This window comes from Heterodontus francisci, chromosome 15 (genome assembly GCF_036365525.1).
Source record: "Heterodontus francisci isolate sHetFra1 chromosome 15, sHetFra1.hap1, whole genome shotgun sequence".
NCBI classification, from domain to species: Eukaryota; Metazoa; Chordata; class Chondrichthyes; order Heterodontiformes; family Heterodontidae; genus Heterodontus; species Heterodontus francisci.
In genome coordinates, this window is record NC_090385.1 from 31,024,067 (window position 1) to 31,045,161 (window position 21,095).

At 42.1% G+C, this 21,095-nt stretch overlaps 1 protein-coding gene across 4 annotated transcripts in view; it reads right to left on the reverse strand.

The window, feature by feature from the left end:
• Positions 1 to 244: 244 nt before the first annotated feature.
• The window catches only part of LOC137377576 (ubiquitin carboxyl-terminal hydrolase 12), a 55,434-nt gene continuing 34,583 nt past the window's right edge, over positions 245 to 21,095 (reverse strand). For 3 of the 4 annotated variants that reach the window (XM_068047341.1, XM_068047338.1, XM_068047342.1), the window contains 4 exons: positions 18,193 to 18,276; positions 17,595 to 17,792; positions 9,764 to 9,842; positions 245 to 2,890 (listed from right to left, as the gene is read on the reverse strand). In XM_068047341.1, coding sequence (XP_067903442.1) covers positions 2,789 to 2,890; positions 9,764 to 9,842; positions 17,595 to 17,792; positions 18,193 to 18,276 — 463 coding nt within the window. In that variant the 3' untranslated portion in view covers positions 245 to 2,788. The remainder of the gene's footprint in view (positions 2,891 to 9,763; positions 9,843 to 17,594; positions 17,793 to 18,192; positions 18,277 to 21,095) is intronic. The other variant, XM_068047340.1, reaches the window with a different exon arrangement.

The window sequence follows — 21,095 nt, forward strand, 5'->3', positions numbered from 1 at the left end:
CATTTTTCTGTAAGCTAACCTTCAGAATCATACTTGAGTTCAAAACTGGCTCACTAACTCTGTAATTTTGATGATTTGCTGCAAGTTAGAGTTTTCCAGCTCTGCTTCCAGTTCAAGTGATTGGGAGCGGTCACATTTGCATTTGATAAAACATATTAAGTTTTCATGGATATTACAAAGGAGTACAATTTGCAGCATACCTACTTTGGAGCAGCTCAAGAGTGCGACACTGGGAAGCAATTGATTAAGACAAAAAATCAGTATTTATTGATAATTATGATTAACACTCGGCTTATTTTTGAGAACCAATGGCGGAAGTGACTTATCACATCTGGTGAAAATTCAAACATTTTAAAGTTACTTAGGTGGAAAATGATGTCCGCATACTATTTAGAGACACACTGTGGAAGAGTACATATTTTCTGAGGAATTGTGTATGCTTGAAATCACTGAAGTATTTACAAAAGACCCAATGCAAGAACAAATGTTTGCAGACATACAAATGAGGGTACTGAACATATCCATTATATAAACAGGACCAAGATCTGGTGAGAGAACATCACTTAAAAATTAAGTTAAAACTAAAATTGTGTTGACAGCGATTATTACAGATCTAGCTGCGTGTTAAAAGCATAATACCCACTATCCAGTGCCTGTTTAGATTTATACATTCTTTTTAGGAATATAAAAACAATGGAAGCCATTTTCCTCTAATGATATTGTAAGTGGCACAAATTTAAATGTCATAGCTTTTCAATAGAGTCCTGTGGCTAAGCTATCTTAAATGTGTGACTATTAATTCCATCAAAACCAATTTTCTTGATTAAAGGACAAAATAATGTTTCAGGAAAAATGTCCGAATTCCAATTCTTATCCTGGACCAATTTATAATCAAATATTTCGATATGTACAACATTATCACAGCAAACCTGCTATACACAGTACTGCAATATATATCTGTTTCCATTATATGGTGTAAGTAAGCCAAGATAAGCACAGTGCATTTTATCCTGCCTAGGTACAACTGGAAGCAGTCTTGGTCACTGAATGTTCATTCTATATCAATTTGCTTTTTTCTTTGATAGCACCATCACAATTCTTACTTACGACAGAGAAAGACATAGTCAGAAACAATTCACATCACAGTTTGGTAAACTGTACACTTTACAAGCTAACATAAGAGTTTAACATTAAAATAATTCAGAATGATACAGTGTGCTGGAGCTTCAATGATCTGCACCACATAGTGGCAAGGTCAAAGTTTGCAACCTGCTTCCCACATGACAAGAATCTGTCAACTGTGCCAACAGGCGGAGGCAGCGAATGAAAGATAGGCCTCTCAGAGCTGTTCCTTCATCCTTTCAAGAAACTGGTTCTCAAGTTACAATGGTAGGTACTTGAAAGCCATGCGGCTCTGTTGATGGGCATGGTGCAAGGCACAGAAAGGCTAAAAGAATGGAACAGAAACAGGAAGATACAACATACAAACTAAACATCAAATCATTACCTACTGCTAATTGAAGTCCACTCATTAAACCAGAGCCTTATTTGGGCAACTGTATACATTGTACTGCAGCTTACAGAACCACTACAGCAATCTCTTTGGCCCATGTGTTACCTTTATTCAACACAGGCAGGGTCCTTGGAATACAAGTCTGTGTCAAAACACACCTCATAAGTTATGCCTGTTCAGATGCTTATAAATCTGTATCAAAAGTGCACTTTGTAACAGGTTTTCAATCTGTAGCACATCTCTTGCAATAGTATATCTTGTAAGTTTTCAAATCACACACTTCTTGTTTGTAAAAATGTTGAACCAATATACAAAATACATGTCTCTAATGACGTGAATAACTTTCTATTATAGAAGCTGGAGCTTGAGTTCACAGTGTCATTATTAACACTGTGTTTGGCCCACTGGTCACCAATGGAGTGTTCATATACCAGCATGTAAGGAAAGGGGTGGGATGAGAATTTAAGCCAGTTAGAGTCAAGGTAGGGTAAAATAAAAATTGAAATAATGAACACAACACCTTAAAATTAAAAGAACCTTTCACAGGTTTTAAACTTCCTGCCACTCCCATAACCATCTATATCTGCATAATTTTGTCTAGTTTGTTGCAAAAAAGTAATGATTCAGCAGCACCTGTTGTCAAATATAGCCCTGATCACACTAGTTCTACTGCAAGCTAATATGCTTCGCTGTGCTTCGTAAGCATAAAAATTTAACAGTAATCATAATTTAATTGAACCCCCATTATTTTGGCGGGGGAAAATAAAAGAATGTCTTCTTTAACAAGAAAATATTTTTAAAAGCTGTCAGACTTAGAGTTTTTAAAAAAATAATCAATGTTTTTGCCATATCAGAATGCTTTTAACACTGAAATCAATCGACTTAATACATTAAGCTAACTAAATAATTTACAGTAGTGTCAAATACATTAAAAAAACTTTAGAAAGTCAAATGATATTATTGAAAACCAACTCTGAAAAGAAATTTGTTACAAAAAAATGCAGTTGGACCAACTTGTAAGTCTTTTTTTCTTCCTCTTAAATAGTGTACAATGATTTGGAAGATAGTACATAGTAACAGGAAGAATGTGGTAAGGAACACCAATGTCTTGTGCCGTCATGCTGTCAACATACATTCACACTCAGCCTGCATACCCCAAAAAAAACTCGGTGTACATCGTTCTCTTCAGCTCGATCCTGTCCCACAGCCTCTGTGGGAAATGCTGCTGAGCACCAGCTTCCTTTAGGATGACAAGTAATTCCTACTTCAAATTTCTTAGTCCCTTGATTGGTAGAAAAGAATATAACCTGATTCAGAGTTTTTGGAGATGTCTGATGTTAACCCATAGAATTCTTCAATTGCTTGGGCATCTATTTTCTGCAATTGGAAAGGAACATATAGCTTTAATATTAAATGCTTCAATAGTAAGCTATAATAAAATACGAGTGGCAAACAAGTTAGTGTTTCAGTGCTACAAAAATTAAAAACATTTTGTTCTGTTTTAGTTATTTGAGAAGAGAGAGAAATAATGGAGAAAGGAGCTGGGGGAGGGCAGGGAGAAACATATACGAAGAAACCGTTCCAATTCAAAAAGGCAGATGATATGCTAACTCAATACAAGACACATACGTCACTTCAGCTAAATGAAATAGATATAAAACTTATGCTTAAATTTATAGCAATTTACCAATGTATTTTTAAAAGTACACAGCTAAATTTGTGGAGCGGGTACATTTTAGCTAGTTTAGCAAGAGCTAGAAGTTCAACATTATTACTACATTGTAAATATAGCAAACTGCTTTTTTTGAGAAAAAGAGAAAACTTTAAAGTTGCTGATTTTAGGATTTCCAACTTCACATGTTGGAAAATCTGAAATAAAAACAGAAAACGCAGGAAATACACAGTAGCTCTATCAGTATTTGATATTTCAAGTGAAAACACTGCAGAACTATATCTGATTTTACATATGGAGACTGCTCCTCGGCAAACCTTTCTGCTGGCCTTTCAGATGCTGATGGACCTACTGTTCATTATCTGTATTACAGTCTTAAATAGTAAATATCCTATTTTTGCACATTCCTTTTACAAAGCAGGCTATCAAATAGACTTGGAAGTAGCCCTAAAATCCATACAGGAGAAACACTGATAAATAATACGCTGTTTTATAAACAGGATTATTAAACAATGCTTAAATTGTGTCAACCATATGTACTGTGTATTTTTTTTTAGAGATACAGCACTGAAACAGGCCCTTCGGCCCACCGAGTCTGTGCCGACCATCAACCACCCATTTATACTAATCCTACATTAATCCCATATTCCTATCACTTCCAGACCTGTCCCTATATTTCCCTACCACCTACCTATACTAGGGGCAATTTATAATGGCCAATTTACCTATCAACCTGCAAGTCTTTGGCATGTGGGAGGAAACCGGAGCACCCGGAGAAAACCCACGCAAACACAGGGAGAACTTGCAAACTCCGCACAGGCAGTACCCAGAATTGAACCCGGGTCCCTGGAGCTGTGAGGCTGCGGTGCTAACCACTGTGCCGCCCTAACCCCTATCCATTTTTCCTTAAATTTCCTGAAGCCTGAGTGTGGATTAAGAACTTAAATATTGCCGTATTAGTCGAAAAACAGAGATGAATACAGTTAGGAAATTATCACTGGGGTACGTTACTTTCTTTGCAGAATCAAAGAAACTTACAGCACAGAAGGAGGCTATTCAGACCATCATGCCTGTGCTGGCTCCTTGAAAGAGCAATCGTGCTTAGTTGCATATCCCTGCTTTCTGTTCATAACCCAGTAAGTTCCTCACCCTCAAGTACCTGTTCGATTCCCTTTTAAAATTATTTATGGAATCAGCTTGCACTACCTTTTCAGCCAGAGCGTGCTCTATTCCAGAAAGCTTGTTGTTGAAGGATGATACTGGAACCAATCTTTACTCAGTCTTACACTTACTTTACAGAGTAAAATGATTACAACCATGTAGCAACTTACTCAAAACCTCCACCAGTCTCAGTAGGTTTCTCCTTATAAGTGCTCAAGTAAGACCCCAATTAACACCCTCTACCTGCATATAATTAAGGCTGTGTTTGCTGACAACGCAACCACTAGGTGGCGCAATACTTGGACATGCGCAAATGCAGTTCATGCACTTTAATGTCACCGTCTGCGATGTTTTGGCAGCTGCCAGTAGCAAAGATAGCAATGCGCAATATAATCACAAAAATGAAAATAAATGAAACCAAAATGGCCACTTCTGGTTCCCACTCCTGCTCCTCACAATGGGTTGTTTAATGAATTTTATTGACGATTATTTCAGGACACAAACCCGAATTTTAAACCAGTGAGCATTTTAAAATGAGACTTCTAACATTTTAGAAGTTGGAACAGATAAATCCTGGGAGCTCATGTTCAGCATGAACACCGGCAGAGAGCAGCTTCTGTATTGTAATAAGAGCCAAATCAACAACTTGATCCAGCATCACTTCAGTGAGCTTTGTGTTTGGACTGAGCCCCAGGATAGCTGTATGTGCAGAATTGTATGCGTATTACAACAGAATCCGTGGCCTCGCCCCTTCTTCCCCCTCACCCACTTCCTTCCCTCCCCTGCCTATCTTGTCACTCTCTCTTTTCCAAGCTTCCCTGCTTCCCCTGTGTGGGGAAAAACGGCTGCGATCTCAGGAGGGAGCGGGGACCAGAAGCGGGAAGGAGCCGAGTAAGGGGGGACCAGAAAGAAGCGGGGGAGCAGGGACCAGTACCGGGAAGGAGCCGCGTGCGCGGGGACCAGTACCGGGACCAGAAGCGGGAAGGAGCCGAGTGAGGCAAAGTGGCGAGGCCGACAGTGGGGAAACGAATGACGTTCTCGTGCGCATGCGCGAATTATTCGTGGCAAGCCTGGTGCTGACGTAGGTTGCACATGCGCAGCACCACATTGGCAGCGAGCATCTGTTCTGCGCATGTGCGAAACTGGGAGCGCTCTGATGATGTCAGCGTGGCGGGGGGGGGGGGAGCTGCGTTGTCAGGAATCAGTTTGTATAATTAAGCAATTGAGCAATTAAGCAAGGAGAGGGAACCAGCAGGCAGTGCAGGGATCCCCTGTGGCCGTTTCCCTCAACAACAGGTATATCGTTTTGGATACTGTTGGGGGGGACGACTTACCAGGGGTAAGCAATGGGGTACAGGTCTCTGGCACAGAGTCTGTCCCTGATGCTCAGAAGGGAAGGGGGAAGAGGAGCAGAGCATTAGTCATTGGGGACTCCATAGTTAGGGGAACAGATAGGAGGTTCTGTGGGAACGAGAGAGACTCACTGTTGGTGTGTTGCCTCCCAGGTGCCAGGGTTCGTGATGTCTCGGATCGTGTTTTTGGGATCCTGAAGGGGGAGGGGGAGCAGCCCCAAGTCGTGGTCCACATAGGCACCAACGACATAGGTAGGAAGAGAGATGGGGATTTAAGGCAGAAATTCAGGGAGCTAGGGTGGAAGCTTAGAGCGAGAACAAACAGAGTTGTTATCTCTGGGTTGTTGCCCGTGCCACGTGATAGCGAAGCGAGGAATAGGGAGAGAGAGGAGTTGAACACGTGGCTGCAGGGATGGTGCAGGAGGGAGGGTTTTGGTTTCCTGGATAATTGGGGCTCTTTCTGGGGTAGGTGGGACCTCTGCAAACAGGATGGTCTTCACCTGAACCAGAGGGGTACCAATATCCTGGGGGGGAGATTTGCTAGTGCTCTTCGGGGGGGTTTAAACTAATTCAGCAGGGGAATGGGAACCTAAATTGTAGTTCCAGTGGACAGGATGTTGAGAGTAGTGAGGTCAGGGATAAGGTTACAAGGACGCAAGAGGGCACTGGCAAGCAAGAACCTGGTTTAAAGTGTGTCTAATTCAACGCCAGGAGCATCTGGAATAAGGTGGGTGAGCTTGCAGCATGGGTTGGTACCTGGGATCTCGACGTAGCGGCCATTTCGGAGACATGGGTAGAGCAGGGGCAAGAATGGATGTTGCAGGTTCCGGGATTTAGATGTTTCAGTAAGAACAGAGAAGATGGTAAAAGAGGAGGGGGTGTGGCATTGTTAATCAAGGAGAGTATTACAGCGACAGAAAGGACGTTTGAGGACTCGTCTACTGAGGTAGTATGGGCCGAGGTTAGAAACAGGAGAGGTGAGGTCACCCTGTTGGGAGTCTTTTATAGACCTCCAAATAGTTCCAGAGATGTAGAGGAAAGGATAGCGAAGATGATTCTCAACAGGGGCGAGAGTAACAGGGTACTTGTTCTGGGGGATTTTAACTTTCCAAATATCGACTGGAAATACTATAGTTCGAGTACTTTAGATGGGTCAGTTTTTGTCCAGTGTGTGCAGGAGGGTTTTCTGACACAGTATGTAGACAGGCCAACCAGGGGCGATGCCACATTGGATTTGGTACTGGGTAATGAACCCGGCCAGGTGTTAGATTTAGATGTAGGTGAGCACTTTGGTGATAGTGATCACAATTCGGTTAGGTTTACCTTAGCGATGGACAGGGACAGGTATATACCGCAGGGCAAGAATTATAGCTGGGGGAAAGGAAATTATGATGCGATTAGGCAAGATTTAGGATGCGTAGGATGGGGAAGGAAACTGCAGGGGATGGGAACAATCGAAATGTGGAGCTTATTCAAGGAGCAGCTACAGCGTGTCCTTGATAAGTATGTACCTGTCAGGCAGGGAGGAAGTTGTCGAGCGAGGGAGCCGTGGTTTACCAAAGAAGTTGAAGCGCTTGTCAAAAGGAAGGCGGCGGCTTATGTTAGGATGAGATGTGAAGGCTCAGTTAGGGCGCTTGAGAGTTACAAGCTAGCCAGGAAGAATCTAAACAGAGAGCTAAGAAGAGCAAGGAGAGGACACGAGAAGTCATTGGCGGATAAAATCAGGGAAAACCCTAAGGCTTTCTATAGGTATATCAGGAATAAAAGAATGACTAGAGTTAGATTAGGGCCAATCAAGGATAGTAGTGGGAAGTTGTGTGTGGAATCAGAGGAGATAGGGGAAGTGTTAAATGAATATTTTGCGTCAGTATTTACAGTAGAGAAAAAAAATGTTGTCGAGGAGAATACTGAGATTCAGGCTACTAGGCTAGATGGGATTGAGATTCGCAAGGAGGAGGTGTTATCAATTTTGGAAAGTGTGAAAATAGATAAGTCCCCTGGGCCAGATGGGATTTATCCTAGGATTCTCTGGGAAGCTAGGGAGGAGATTGCAGAACCTTTGTCCTTGATCTTTATGTCGTCATTGTCGACAGGAATAGTGCCGGAAGACTGGAGGATAGCAAATGTTGTCCCCTTGTTCAAGAAGGGGAGTAGAGACAGCCCTGGTAATTATACACCTGTGAGCCTTACTTCGGTTGTGGGTAAAATGTTGGAAAAGGTTATAAGAGACAGGATTTATAATCATCTTGAAAAGAATAAGTTCATTAGCGATAGTCAGCACGGTTTTGTGAAGGGTAGGTCGTGCCTCACAAACCTTATTGAGTTTTTCGAGAAGGTGACCAAACAGGTGGATGAGGCTAAAGCAGTGGATGTGGTGTATATGGATTTCAGTAAGGCGTTTGATAAGGTTCCCCATGGTAGGCTATTGCAGAAAATACGGAAGTATGGGGTTGAAGGTGATTTAGAGCTTTGGATCAGAAATTGGCTAGCTGAAAGAAGACAGAGGGTGGTGGTTGATGGCAAATGTTCATCCTGGAGTTTAGTTACTAGTGATGTACCGCAAGGATCTGTTTTGGGGCCACTGCTGTTTGTCATTTTTATAAATGACCTGGAAGAGGGTGTAGAAGGGTGGGTTAGTAAATTTGCGAATGACACGAAGGTCGGTGGAGTTGTGGATAGTGCCGAAGGATGTTGTAGGGTACAGAGGGACATAGATAGGCTGCAGAGCTGGGCTGAGAGATGGCAAATGGAGTCTAATGCGGAAAAGTGCGAGGTGATTCACTTTGGAAGGAGTAACAGGAATGCAGAGTACTGGGCTAATGGGAAGATTCTTGGTAGTGTAGATGAACAGAGAGATCTTGGTGTCCAGGTGCATAAATCCCTGAAGGTTGCTACCCAGGTTAATAGGGCTGTTAAGAAGGCATATGGTCTGTTAGCTTTTATTAGTAGGGGGATCGAGTTTCGGAGCCACGAGGTCATGCTGCAGCTGTACAAAACTCTGGTGAGACCACACCTGGAGTATTGCGTGCAGTTCTGGTCACCGCATTATAGGAAGGATGTGGAAGCTATGGAAAGGGTGCAGAGGAGATTTACTAGGATGTTGCCTGGTATGGAGGGAAGGTCTTACGAGGAAAGGCTGAGGGACTTGAGGTTGTTTTCGTTGGAGAGAAGGAGGAGGAGAGGTGACTTAATAGAGACATATAAGATAATCAGAGGGTTAGATAGGGTGGATAGTGAGAGTCTTTTTCCTCGGATGGTGATGGCAAACACGAGGGGACATAGCTTTAAGTTGAGGGGCGATAGATATAGGACAGATGTCAGAGGCAGTTTCTTTACTCAGAGTAGTAGGGGCGTGGAACGCCCTGCCTGCAGCAGTAGTAGATTCGCCAACTTTAAGGGCATTTAAGTGGTCATTGGATAGACATATGGATGAAAATGGAATAGGGTAGGTCAGATGGTTTCACAGGTCGGCGCAACATCGAGGGCCGAGGCCTGTACTGCGCTGTAATGTTCTAAAAAAAAAATATACAATTAACAGAGCATTCTAGATCCTGACAACTCATTGACAAAAGGTCTTCTCAACTCCCCTGTAAATCTTTCGGCCAATGATTTTGAATCTATGACCTTTGGTTATTGACTAACTTGGCATAGGGAATAGTTTATTTCTCTCTCATATCAAAACTGTTCATCATCTTGAAAACCTCAATTAAATCTCTTAACCTTCCCTGCTCCAAGGAGAACAGTCCTAACTTTTCCAAACTCTCCTCATTATTGAAGTCCTTCAGTTCCTTATTCAAAGAAAACAGCTTTTAAAAAATTATGTGAAACAAAGTTTTAAGTGGCAACAAGTAGGCACAGTTACTGTTATACAAATAAACAGTTGTTTTTTCCCCAATAGAGGTTCAACTAACAGCAGTTGCTGAAATAACTGGAAGTCTTCTGTCAGCAGTGAAATATTCACTGTTCCTTTAGTTTTCTGGATTTCTTTCCATGCAAGGTTACAGCTGCAAAAAAGAATCAATAAGGAGTAATCAAACAGTAAAAATCATAAGCAGAAACAATTACCTCCACAATATCGTCGTCAAAGAGCAACCAGAAACCATGGCTCTTTACAATGGTGATATAATGTCCACGATTAGGACCACTATTAGGAAAAGAATTATACATTATTACTAGTGAACCTTCCATGCCGGTATTTGCTGTAAGTCAGAGGATAAGTTGTTCGAAGTTATAAAATGTATAACATATGAAAGTGACTAACTTACACGAACTTAATTAGTCAAAATGAGTTTTAGTAGAAAGCTTTGCAGAAGTGTTAGTGATAACTCATAGAACAGTTACAAAACAGAAGGAAGCCTTTTGGCCTGTCCTGTCTGTGCTGGCTCTCTGCAAGAGCACCTCAGTTAATCCCACTCCCTAGCCCTTTTCCTGCAGCCCTACAAATTTTTTTGTTCAGGTGCTTATCCAATTCCCTTTCAAAAGTCATGACTGAATCTGCCTTCATCATTCGCTCAAGCATTGCATCTTAACCACTCACTGCATTAAAAAGTTTTTCCTCATGTCACCGTTGGTTCTTTTGCTATTCACCTTAAATTGGTATCCTCTGGTTCTTGATCCTTCTGCCAATGGGAATAGTTTCTCCCTATCTACTCTGTCTAGACTCCTCAGGGCACCTCTATCAAATCTCCTCTCAACCTTCTTTTCTCCAAGGAGAATAACCCAGCTTCTCTAATCTATCCACATAACTGAAGTCTCTCATCCCTGGAACCATTCTTGTAAATCTTCTCTGCACCCTCTCTAATGCCTTCACATCCTTCGTAAAGCGTAGTGTACCCTCATGAAGTTGTACCCTCATAATTTAACCTTTTAAGCCCAGTATAATTCTGATTTGAAGGCACATCAAAACAGGCATTTGTTTCACAACAAATCACAATCCTGTCACCCCTGCTGGAAGTATGTGTTAACATTGTAGGAGGACTGAAACTGGCTTGACTGTGATGTGTCTCCCACATTCAAACAGTCTGCCAAAACAATGACCACTTGGGTGAGCTACCTGAGGACAATCAACACCAAAGACTCAACAACTCTCATGACTGATCCAGCTTAAAATCTATGATTATGTGCCTATTTTCATAGAAAGAGTAAATTTGTGGCCTTGACCTTGCTCAAAGTTAGTTTAACCATGCAGTTAATTAGTTTTATTTTACAGCACAGGACAGAGGAAAACGGGAGGAAAGATTTTACAGAATGCAGGAAAGTAGGAGGTAAGTTACTGAAACTCCCTATTGCAATACTGGGGACATGGGCTGTGGTGTATGGGTTTGCAGAGTGATTCTGCAGTTTGGGAGCAGAGGATTTGTGTTAGAGAGCACTGAAGGGGTTGTGAGACAAGGTATGGAAACAAGGGGTGTAGGACCAGAAGCTGCAGCGGCGGCGGCGGCGAGAGGAGCCAGGGTATAAAAGGAGCGGAGAGCCGAGGTCCGAGACCAGAAGCAGCGGCAGTGAGAGAAGCCGGGGTATAAAGGGAACGGAGAGCCGAGGCCCGAGACCAGAAGCAACGACGGTGAGAGAAGCCGGGGTATAAAAGGAGTCGAGAACGAGGCCCGAGACCAGAAGCAGCGGCGGCGGTGAGAGGAGCCGGGGTATAAAAGGAGCGGACAACGAGGCCCACAACCAGAAGCGGCAGAGGTGAGAGGAGCTGGGGTATAAAAGGAGCAGTGAATGAGGCCCGAGACCAGAAGCTGCGGCGGCGGTGAGAGGAGCCGGGGTATAAAATGAGCGGAGAGCCGAGGCCCGAGACCAGAAGCAGTGGCGGCGGTGAGAGGAGTCGGGGTATAAAATGAGCGGAGAGCTGAGGCCCGAGACCAGAAGCAGTGGCGGAGAAAAGCCGGGGTATAAAAGGAGCGGAGAGCCGAGGCCCGAGACCAGAAGCAGCAGCAAGAGCGGCGGCGGTGAGAGCACTCTGTTCTGTTCAATTCCGTGGACCTGCTTGACCAGCAAAAATTGAACTCTGACCTCACAGGAGAGCTGGTAAGTGACTGGTGGGTATTTCTTCCGTGTCTCTTTTTTGTTTTTGTTTTGGCCAAATGATTCAAATCAGGAGACGTCATTACAGGTTAAGAGTACACTTAAATAATTCATTTTTTAAAAATACTGAGCTCCAAATTAATTAATTAAATAGAATAGAGATGGCTGGGCTGGCGATGTGTTGCAGCTGTAGTATGTGGGAGCTGGTGGACGCCGGTGCGATCCACGGTGACCACATCTGCAGTCAGTGTTGGCTGCTCGAGGAACTGCGGCTCAGAGTTGATGAGCTGGAGTCCGAGCTGCGGACACTGCGACACATCAGGGAAGGGGAGATTTACCTAGACACTGTGTTTCAGGAACAAAAACAAGAAATGCTGGAATCACTCAGCAGGTCTGGCAGCATTTGTGGAAAGAGAAGCAGAGTTAACGTTTCGGGTTAGTGACCCTTCTTCGGAACCGAGTTCCGAAGAAGGGTCACTAACCCGAAACGTTAACTCTGCTTCTCTTTCCACAGATGCTGCCAGACCTGCTGAGTGATTCCAGCATTTCTTGTTTTTGTTTCAGATTTCCAGCATCCGCAGTATTTTGCTTTTATTTTAGTGTTTAATTCACTGCCACTTCTCTTCCAGGAATGCCTACCTTGAAGAAGTTCTGCTCTTCTCTCCGACGGGATTTTCGTTTGTCTCTTTTACCTTGTTCACCTTCATTGCTTTCTATTTCCCTCCTGGTGTTTGATAAGGTATCTACCAAAACTCGTTTTCACAGCCACATCTCCTTCCTCAGTGACTGTCTCCGGCTCCGACTTATTCCACGTGGATTCCAACTGCAGTTTCACCCATCATGCTTTGAAACCACCCAGGATCACAGGTATCTCCGAGAAATACAACGTTCCTCGGACTGCTACTCTCTCCGCATCCTGAGATCCACACTCAGTGCTATGCGCCGCCACATGCACACACTGGACCTCTCTCTCCAGCAGCACCGTCTCACCTTATCTCAAAGCTGTTCTACTCCGCAGTTTCATCTCATCTTACGTCTCATCCGACGCATTAACAAAAAACTTTTTTTCTTCCCTTCAGGTGTTAAGGAACGCAAGCTCCAGCAGCTGATGGGGACTAATGCCCCTCCAGATCCTCCTTCCGCTTCACTTCCCTCTGACCCCACCCCTTCTGATCTGACCCCTTGCCGTGTATTCACTATACCCTCTGACCTCCCCCTCTCTGATGCTGAGCGTTCTGTACTCAGCAAAGGTCTCAGTTTTATCCCCTTACGCCCCCACCTCAATGAATTTCGCGCTCGGCATGACGTTGAGTTCTTCTTCCGTCGCCTCCGCCTCCGGGCTCACTTCTTCGGCCAGGAGTCCTCCCCCCGACCAGCAGACCCATTCACCCACCTCCAGCATTCTCCCTCTACCTGGACCCCTCCCCCTGGCCTCTTACCCGCTCTTGATCTCTTCATTGAAAACTGTCGGCAAGACATTGGTCGTCTCAATTTCTCTGCCCCCCTCACTCACTCTAACCTGTCCCCCTCTGAACTTGAGGGTTCCGAAGAAGGGTCACTAACCCGAAACGTTAACTCTGCTTCTCTTTCCACAGATGCTGCCAGACCTGCTGAGTGATTCCAGCATTTCTTGTTTTTGTTTCAGATTTCCAGCATCCGCAGTATTTTGCTTTTATATTACTGTGTTTCAGGAGACAGTCACACCCTTTAGAATAATTACATCCAATTTGGACTGTGGTCAGGCCCAGGAGGGTGTGACTGCGAGTAAGGCAGGTATAGGGATCAGAATTTAGCTTTGGAGGAGCCCCAGCCAGTGCCCTTATCCAATAGGTACGAGGTTATTGCTCCCGATGTGAACGCGTGCACAGGCTGCAGGGAGGATGAGCGAACTGACCACTGCACCGTGGTTCAGAGCGCCATTCAAGTGGGTGGAGAAAATAGAAATGCTGTAGTCATAGGGGATAGCAGTTAGGGGAATAGATACTGTTCTCTTCAGCAAAGATAAAGAGTCCCGAAGGCTGTGTTACCTACCTGGTGCCAAGGTTAAGGACATCTCTTCTGGGCTAGAGAGGAACTTGGAGTGGGAGGGGAAGGATCTATTTGTCTTGGTCCACATAGGTACCAACGACATAGGTAGGACTAGGAAAGAGGTTCTGCTGAGGGACTATGAGCAGCCTGGGACTAAATTAAAAAGCAGAACCAAAAAGGTAATAATCTCCAGATTACTACCTGAGCCACGTGCAAATTGGTAAGGGTAAATAAGATTAGAGAGGTCAATGCATGACTCAAAGATTGGTGTGGGAGAAATGGGTTCCAATTCATGGGACACTGGCACCAGTACTGGAGAGAGAGAACTGTTCCATTGGGATGGGCTGCACTTGAACCATGCTGGGACCAGTGTCCTGGCGAATAGTATAACTAGGGTTGTAGATAAGGCTTTAAACTAAATAGTGGGGGGGGTGGGTTCAATTGAAGGGAAGTTGAAAAGTAACAAGAGAACAGAGGTGCAGGGTAGTGAAGGGGCATACATTAATCAAAGTGTGACAGGTATGGACAGAGAATACAAGCATAAGAGTACAGCAGAAATCAGAACCAGAGTAGGTAAAAATGGTTATAAGTCAAAACTTAAGGCTCTTCATCTGAATGCACATAGCATTTGTAACAAGATAGATGAGCTGACGGCACAGATAGAAATATATGAATATGATTTGATAGCCATCACTGAGACATGGTTGCAGGATGACCAGGATGGAATCGCAATGTTCAAGGATATTCGACGTTCCGGAAGAATAGGCATAAAGGAAAAGGAGGTGGGGTAGCTTTGTTATTAAAGGAAGGAAGAAACATTTCACCACCGTTACTGAGGGATAAATCATGCTACTTCTCTTTCCCACTGTGACTATAATCACCACCCACCCCCACCCCTTTCCCGAGCATCATTCTACATTTGCTCTAAATTAGAAAGATTTCTCAGTGTTATGGAAACCCTTTTGAGGAAATCCTATTCTCGCCACAACCTCCTGGCCAAGGTCAGGAGCTGATTTTTGAGTTCTTAAATCAATATTGATTTGAAAAGCAGAGTTAACGTTACAGGTCTGTGACCTTTCGTCTGTTCTGATGAAAGTTCAGAAACCTGAAACGTTAACTCTGCTTCTCTCTCCACACAGGCTGCCAGACCTGCTGAGTATTTCCAGCATTTTGTTTTTATTTCAGATTTCCAGCATCTGCAGTATTTTACTTGTATTTTATTGATTTGAAAAGTACTGATGCACTTAGAAACCAGCTCCCAGCAATGGTTAGGAACATGGTTTTTACCAAATGAAGTGTAGGCAATCTTTCTCAGTGTCACTTTGGGTTGGGACATGTGACAGCGGAGTGTAATGAGAGGGGGTTTTGGGAAGGGGCAATCAGTGGCAGTGGGTGGATCCAGCATTAGGCCTGTGGAATATAGCACAGATTGCACTTTGAGCAACAGCACCACCGACCTTGTAAAATGAATGGTTGAAAGGCATGTTGGATAGGCATAATGCAATTACTACAAAGGTTACTGTTAAAGGTATGATGGACACCAGTGTGATAGGACTACGCAAGACTTTTAATATACAATGGCAGATGGCTAATGCTCAGAGAATATGCTGCTTTAGAATACGGATGCTGCCGACAAAGTGTGATAGAGAAGTATTATAGGAAGCAAGTGAGACAATTGCAGGAACTGATATATATACTCCACAGTATTCCAACCAATTCTGGTCACCACACTACAGGAAGGATGCGAGGGTCCTTGAGAGGGTGCACAGTAGATGTATCAGAATTATTCCAGGGATGAGGGATTTTAGTAACAAAGTTAGGTTGGAAAAGCTGGGGTTGTTCTCCTTGGAGCAAAGGATAGTGAGGGGAGATTTGTTAGAGGTATACAAGATTATGACAGGTTTAGATAAGGTAGACAAAGGTGTCGAGGGGTCGGTAAAATTCAGCCCTATGACTCTACATCATAGTCCTACATGCACATACTATATCTATTCTTGTAATCTTTCAAACAAAAGTTACGTATAAAATATATGGGATGCAACATTCTGAATAAGTTAGAAAATATAGCCTACCTATTGTAATTAGGGGAACTATTGTTACATGAATTCAATATAGGTGGCACAAGAGTTGGTACCTTTATTGGTGTCTTAAAATACTCTACAAATCTAGAAAACATGTTATTTTCACTCCTCCCCCTCTTTAGAAGCAGCAACTCATGTTGAGGTATGGTTCCATATACTGGAGAATGAGAAAGAGACAGCCATACTGGAGCCCAATCCTAACCTGTGCTCCACACATGCACTTTTCTACAAATAGAACTGGATAGTGATCAGAAACAAAAATTCTGGCTGATTTTTTTTCATCCCTCTAGCCAAGTATACTCAAGGGTGGAAACATGTAGCAAACAAAGAGCTATCCTAGTGTGTTTACTAATAGGTGACCAACTCGTTGCTTCATCCAAGTACTTTAATTTCGACTGAATATAGAATTAGTTGTTACAATAAGATTTATCACAAGATATAATGCAATTCCTAATCATTATTTACTCAAGTCTCTGAAGTGGAACTTGTACCATAAAATTATTTCCGACAGTATCAAATGAGTTTCAAGTGGATATGGGTCCCAAGCACAAACTTGCTCCAATTTATTACTAAATTTGTAATCTCATTCAGAGGCCAGAGGATGGTTGAAGATGAAGACAACCACAGCGACGACCAATGTGTCATATAATGGGGAAAATGGTAAATGCCACACAGATGCTCTTTCTGAAGTTAGAGATGAGACACATTGTCTTGTAGCATTGAAGGGGTTTTCCTTATGCTATTCATGGCCTTGGAGTGCTTAATGTTGAGCCTGTGGTCCTGAAATATCCTATTATGAACAGCTGAAGAGATGTCAAGGACAGAGCCGTACTAACCCCTTTTAGGAGCACAAAATTCCTACTTTTTAAAAAAAAAGTGGGTGAAAATGTAGATATCTACAATGAGGACCAATGTCTTGTAAAACTGAACTGAATAGCTACTGAGAGCAGAAATAAATTGAAGAATTTATGCAAGAGTGACAATACACAACCCCAGAATCTTTCCACAGTATGACAATGCTTTATCAAGTGCTACCTAACACTGTATCATATCATCCTCAATCACAATCTTGTGTAGAACAAACAATCTGGCCACCTCTTTCCACTGATATGGAGATTGAACTCTAGCAAGAAGTAAGCAGTCCTGTACCCTCCTTCATCTGGTCATTGTATTAAGCCCAGGAACAAGAGATGAGCTTCTCTGCAGTCCATTTGCTTTGTGCATTGCTTATTTTTCTAGTTTTCCATTTCAACTATCCGAAGATGTGCTGATTTTTCTTAAATGGGAAACCTGGGACATCAACCCAGTCGCTTGTTTAGAGCCATCAATGACACTAGTGCAACTTCTAATCTCCTTCCTATCTGCACCAACCAGCTAAAGAGATGACTGACAGAGCCATACCAATTTAGGAATATATGCTGCTAACGAATCAACCAGCTCACATTACTGAATACATCTGGGATTTTGTTGCAAGAATTCAACTCTAAATACAAAAGATTAGATCACAAAAAAATCTAACCGATATATGTACTGACTGAATAATGTAATCTGAATAGTTAGAATTCACCCAGTATGGTACCCACATTAAAATGCCAATGTACCTTCTCTACGCTGCAGGTTACCACTTAAATATAAAATGCTTTACTACAGCAAAACAAATACCTGAACTTCAAAAATAGCATTTAGTATAGTATAGTATTAGACAAATACAACAGGTTTTGCATAAGACGACTCTGGAGAGAATACAGCAGTCAAATTACCTGCCGCAGTGCACAACTACAGCCACAAGATCATACATTCGGTCTGGATTGGTGGCATCCCCTGAGGTGTTAAAGAGTCTCAACTCCAGGGGAAAAACTACCCTGTAAGAGAGTTTAGTGTACCGATGGAGCTGATCCATGTACTTGAACCGTTTCAAATGCAAAGCAAGAATCATTGGAAGTTTCTTCACCCTCATTCTGCAAAGGAAGAGTGAGAAGAAATAAAACCACTGTCTTATCAGTTTTCACACTTTAAGTCGCAAGATGTGACATTTTGGAAATTCAGAATTTGTGATGCCCCTAAATATATTTTTAACAATAATCATAATGACAGTAAGTTTTACATTGCCAATTAATCCATAACACTTTCATAATCATGTTATAATTATGTTTTGTGTTACGGACACAATACTGTAAGGACAGATGTATAAATCCTAAAGGAAGAAACTGAGACACAGTAGGAATTATCTAGTCACAAAGCATATACAAAAATAATCCATTTATCATCACTGTTCAAAGAAGATCATTTTTTTCAAGCAGCTTTATAGTTAGTAAACCAAAAACCTTATTTTTGGTTTTACAAAAAGGAAGCGCTTACCTCTTTTGTGCTTCCTGTTTACTGCGACATTGCTCACAGTAGTATTTATATTCACTGCAGAGTGTCTCAGTGTTACTGAATCCTCTGTAGAACAAAAAAAAATAGTCAAATATTAACAGAGGCACACTCGGAATATACTTTAAAGTTTTTCAAATCCTTTAATATATGTTAACGGTGAAACTAGTAGGAAATACAGTTATCACTTCGAAACTGAGAGTCTGGGTGCATGACTGATTGCTGTGGTTGTTTTGCACTTATCCCATTTTGTTAATTTTCCTTTTTTCAGAAACCTCGATGAAAGACCAATCTTCGATAATGTGCTTGGATAGTAGTGCTGGCAGATTATTTGAATTTAAGAGAATTCATAGCTAAGCCCAATCCTGATCTTGCCTGATGTCCATATATATGTGTGCACTTCCACCCTAAATTACTTTTAAAATAAATTTCACTTCTTCATGTTTCCAATATATTTCCCTGAAGAGCTTGCACATTTTGTTTTTGAGAAACCTAGATAAGTGGCCAAGGCCCATAATTCACGTCACACTCAGTTTGAAAACAACAACAAAGATATTTTTGCAAATTAAGAAGTAGTGTCTTGGTGATATCAAGTTTAGGATTTAAAAGCCCATATAATGTTGGATGGAAAGAGTGATGGAAGTAAGGAGTTCCACAGTTCTCAGCTCCTGGAAAAGAATTAATTTGAATAAAATAGGATGACATAAATCTTAACTTCAACACAATACTGAGTGTGGGGGGGGGGGGGGGGGGGGGTGGGTAGAATGAGTATCCAGGAGTTTATAGGATGAGATAAAAGAGAGAAAAGATATTAGGATTGAAAATTGAGAGAAAGGTACATAAAAGGCTAAAACAGGAAGTGTGTTTGAAGTGAGAAAAATTGCTAAGAGCCCAGGCTTTCCCTGTTTGTATTGCTAAGGAACGTGCAAAAAGCCTTCCCAAGATACAGCAGCAGTATTCAAGTCTTAGACAGACCTGGCCTTTTCAAAGAATTGGGTTGTTGAAGAGAGAAGGGAGAGGAAATTGATCTGCTCATGGGAAAATTTTGCATGAAAATTAGTTCAGAAGATATGGCGAATCCAAGGAGGTCAACAAATGAAGAATAAAGAGTGGAGTCAAAAAGGTGATAGCTTCTTCATCTAAAGTTATCTTGTGACCTTGCACTGGGCTAATTTAAGAAAGTTAGAAATTGCAATGGGTCAGCATTCTGGAAGGATGAGACTAAATGAGTTAAGGGCGGTCTTCGGCCAAAGCTATCTTGCAAGCTGTTGGTCGGACCTGCAAGAGATGCACATAAATAGTCTTCAAATAAAATGATTATTTTCAATGCCCCTTTAAAGGGTATGGAGGATTTAACTGCACTCCAAACGGAACAAAGGATGTGTAGAATCTGAAGGATCTGCAGTGAAATCATTAGCAAAGAGAGTTCATAGGGTTAGACGATAAGCGGAGGTGGTATATAGCAAGAAATAATAACGCATCTGACTCTTCCTGCTACGCAGAAAAATCCTAACTGCTGATTATATAACATTGGTGCAGGGGATGGGTTGACCCATGTGAGATTAAGACCCCACACTTAACTGTGACACCCGATTCAGACATGTGAGACACAGTGAATATAAAAGTAGTAAAGCAATTCATTACCGAGCAATGATGGTGCTCATGTCAAATACAAAGTTCAACCCTGCTACTCCCTACCCCCCAAAAACCTCTGCAGTTTTCATTCCCAGCTTTTTGCACATAACCGGAATGGTAAAGAATGAAAATATAGAAATAATCTTGAGTGCATTCTGCTTTATACTAGGTCACAAAGATTTTTAGGCACTTTAGAATTTTGCACGGCTGTGTCACGCAGAGATTACTGAAGGGATGGAAAGGCACGAGGGAACTTCAGTTTAACTGAAACTGAATTGCCATCATCTCAGTAATAAAAAGCTTACCTGATGTTGCTATCACAGGTATGCACCCAGCAGTGGAAAAACACAGAAAATCTCCTGTTTCCTAAAGTAAAATTAGATAAAGTAGCATTTACTTCGAAAAATTAAAACTTTGGAAATATTTCTGACACAATTACGTCTCCTTAGTCTCGCTTATCAAGAAACAAAGGTGAATGCTTATGACCTCATCTTGAGCAAGGTTCATTTTTCCACAGATGAGCACATACCAAAAATTGCTTTAGTAGGTAAGCCTCCCATGACTATAATGGCAGTGTTCCAGTTTCAGCTGAGGCCTTCCCATAGGCTCAGTAAAGGTCAGCTCACATTAACTCATTAAAGTCTGTGATAGGATCAATTGTGCACTCTGTGGAAGCAGGGTGGGGGGGCCAAAAGGTCTCTCTCAATCCATGCTTTCATGTTCATGTTACAGTGGCTGAAAATGGGTACTTCTAAATTTTAAATTTAGTAAATTGATCGCACAGGCTTCATATTGATATTCTCTGAAGATGTTTCACCTTTCCTCAAAAAGGGTTTGAAATGGAAAACTCAACTATTAATTCTTTTCCCTTGCCCAAAAGCATGCATTTTGGGTCTTTAGTAACTTTTAGATACAGCTAGATATTTTGCATTCTGCAAAACCATGCCAGCAGGGAAAAAAGCATAACCATCTTTTAAACTGCGACAAGAAGTAGCACTAAGTACAGCCATGAAGAACAATAAAACCACAATATACTTAAACAATTCCAAGCCCTTTGAAAACTCCACACTGTCACTATTTAATACTTGCCATTTATAAAGTAGTTCAACTGTAACACTTGAAGAAATGTTTATCGTGCAGATAATCATCCAGACTTGAGCAGAATATCTTCAATCCTGCATCAACCTTTTTTCCTTTCCAAACTATTTATAATTTTGAATTCCAAATTCATTTGCTTATTGCAGCCACATTTT